The 2,917-nt window shown below is 40.4% G+C and overlaps 1 protein-coding gene across 1 annotated transcript in view; it reads left to right on the top strand.

Moving 5' to 3' along the window:
* Window positions 1–2,917, top strand: part of CKAP2L (cytoskeleton associated protein 2 like) — a 25,562-nt gene that overhangs the window by 15,009 nt on the left and 7,636 nt on the right. Inside the window, exon 6 of the mRNA XM_006103005.3 lies at window positions 2,210–2,365. Within this exon, the coding sequence (XP_006103067.1) occupies window positions 2,210–2,365 (156 nt within the window). The remainder of the gene's footprint in view (window positions 1–2,209; window positions 2,366–2,917) is intronic.

The following is a 2,917-nucleotide window of genomic DNA, read 5'->3' as shown; positions in this document are numbered from 1 at the left end:
ATCGTGTAGTAACCTTGTGTTCTTCTTGCTCATTTCTGAAAAGTTTGAGGCTTCCATTTTTAACAGGTCTTTAACTCCAGAGTTATCTTCAAAAGTATCCTTTAACTTCTAGATGTGTCCATTTTTTTCTTGGCTATTTTAATTTTTAATATACTGCATAGAATTTGTTGACATTTTCTTTCTGGCCTTAATGTCTGATCAGTCTTGGTAAGTGTTCCAAAAGTGTTTGAAAAGAAAATGTATTCTCTGTAGAATGGAAAATTCTACATGGGTATTCATTAGAACAAACTTAGAAAATATTAATAGCACAGTTATTTGTATTTGTTAGTTCATTTGTTGCTTTCCAAAAGAAATATACCAAAGTCTCTCACTGGTACTTTGATTGATGATTTCTCTTCGTATTTCTGTCAAACTTTTACTGCCTAATTTTTAAATTAGATTTATTGGGGTAACATTGGTTAATAACATTATATAAACTTCAGGTGTACAACTTTATAACATGACATCTGTGCACTCCATTGTGTGCTCGCCACCGGAAGGCTCGTCTCCTCCCTTCGCCGTATTTTCCAGTTCTCTTGTTAGGTACATAAAGACTCATGACTTGCTTTCATTTCCCTTCTGTCTTATGTTAATCTTACCACACCTGCTTTTTGTTTATGTTAGACGTTATAGGGTAAATCTTTATCCATCCCTGTATTTCTAGAAGTATATCTCATGTGAATACTTACAGTTGAATTTTTTTAATTAATCTGGAATTCTCTGCTTTTAAAAAGCACATTTAGCCCACACACATTTATTGTAATTACTCATATGCTTAAATTTACATCTGTCATTTTATTTTATAATTCAATTTATATGAATTCTTTTTTTCCCCCCTCATTTCTGTGTTTGATTTAATTTACCTTTTTCCATAAAGAAGGCATGTAAGTTAAAATCACAAAAGATAGTGGTAGATGTAGGTTCAAACATGCTGTGCAAATTACAGGCCATATTTTTTATAGTTTCTTTTGTTTCAAGTCTTCTAGTTGAATTCTCACGTTTATTCACTAGTTACTTCATGATTTTTGAATGGTGAGCTTTCTGAGTCCTTATGCTTGTGAAGATGTCATTATTTCACTCACATGCTGAAATCATAGTTTGGCTGGGGGAAATTTCTAAATTCGAATTGTTTTCCCTGTTAAATTTGAAGTTACTGTTTTATTTTGTTTCTTGCATCTGGGGTTGTTGATTTATTAAAGTTTGTGTCAATCTAATCCACGTTCCTCTGTAGATAATCCTGGTTTTCCTCTCTAGACGTGCTTAGGGTTTTCTTTTTATCGTTTGTTTTCTAGGTATAGTTTTCTAAGTAAGGACCTTTCAGTCTGAACACTTTTTTCTTTGGTCAGTTCTTGGAGATTTTCGTCTACAACTGCTTTGAGTGTGTGTTCAGCTTTGTTCTCTCTGTTTTTCTTCTAGAAGTTCTCTTGCGCAATATTGAAATTACTGCATAATAGACATATCCTCCAGAATTTTATGCCTCCTCATGTAGTGTTGGTAATTCTTGACTATGAGCTGACCTCTGTGTCTCCCATCCCCCTCCCCCATCTCACAAGGAGTAGGAGGTGCTGCCTGGCTGAGTACACTGGTACCTGGCGCATGTTCCTCCTGGTCCATTTCCGTGCCCTGCTCTGGGTACAAGCCAGGAGGGCACCAAACCAGTGAGACCACTTTAAAGTTCCTTTTTGTGGAACTTAACCCTCTTTCATATATACCTGTACAGATCCCCCAAAACACACACATACACACCCCTATAACCCTGGCACACCTATGCCATCCTTTATGCCTCTGTTAGAGTCATATGGAAATTATGGTCACTATTCAGTGTTCACATTGTTGTGGATGTTGATTGTCGGTTTGTTTTGGTTTGGTTTGGTTTTACACCACATAAAAATGTAGAACATATTCCTTACTTCAGCTATGATAAACATTTTCCTGTTTGGTCTCATGTAACTCTTAAAATTTAATAATCAATGTCAAAACTCATTGAAATGTACTATTTAAATGAGTGTATTTTATTATGTGTAAACTGTACCTTGGTAAAATTGAAATGTTTTTAAAGTTAAAAATAATTATTGATCAGACTGATTTCTGCATAACTGCTATGTTAATAATAGGACACATGAGTAACAGTGAGATGGTAATAATTTCCTCTGGGTATTTTTTTTCCTAGGGTGTACTTTCTAATGAGGTATTTACCATATTGTCTAGTATTCCTGAGGCTGAAAAATTTGCTAAATTCTGGATCTGCAAAGCAAAGTTCTTGGCAAGTAAAGGCACCTTTGATGTTATTGGACTGTACGAAGAGGCCATTAGAAATGGGGCAACAGTGAGTATCTGTCTTGAGTGGGTGATTTCCTGAAAATTCTCTCATACTAGTATGAGTTCTATTGTTTGCAATATGGCAGTTTATATTGCACAAATTCGTGCACAGATGGGGTCCAGCCAGCCCAGCCCCAATCAGGGCTGGCCCTGTCAGGAGGAGAAGATGGCGGGAGGTTGGCCAGCCAGCCCTCCCCAATCAGGGCCCAATCAGGGCAAGGCTGGCTGGGGAGAGGGGCTGCGGGCGATTGGCCAGTGGGCCCCGCCCCCTATTGGGGTTGGGGGGCTGTTTGGTGGCAGGGCCAGCCGGCCCCACCCCCAAATGGGTGGGGGGTGCCAATCAGGGGCCCACAGCCTGGGAAGGGGCCATGGTGGTTGGTCCACCGGCCCCTGCCCCTGATCGGGGTGGGGGGGGGGGTAGATCTGGAGTGGGGCCGGGCAGGGAAAGGGCTGCAGGAGATTGGCCGGCTGGCCCTGCCCCCTATTGGGGTGGGGGGAGCGATCAGCGAGAGGGCTGCAGGTCAAACAGGGTAGTGGAGACCCATAGGGGGCAGGGCTG

Source organism: Myotis lucifugus, unplaced genomic scaffold (genome assembly GCF_000147115.1).
Source record: "Myotis lucifugus unplaced genomic scaffold, Myoluc2.0 scaffold_454, whole genome shotgun sequence".
Lineage (NCBI taxonomy): Eukaryota > Metazoa > Chordata > Mammalia > Chiroptera > Vespertilionidae > Myotis > Myotis lucifugus.
The sequence above is the reverse complement of the archived record's forward strand: the minus strand, read 5'-3'. Positions and strand labels throughout refer to the sequence as shown.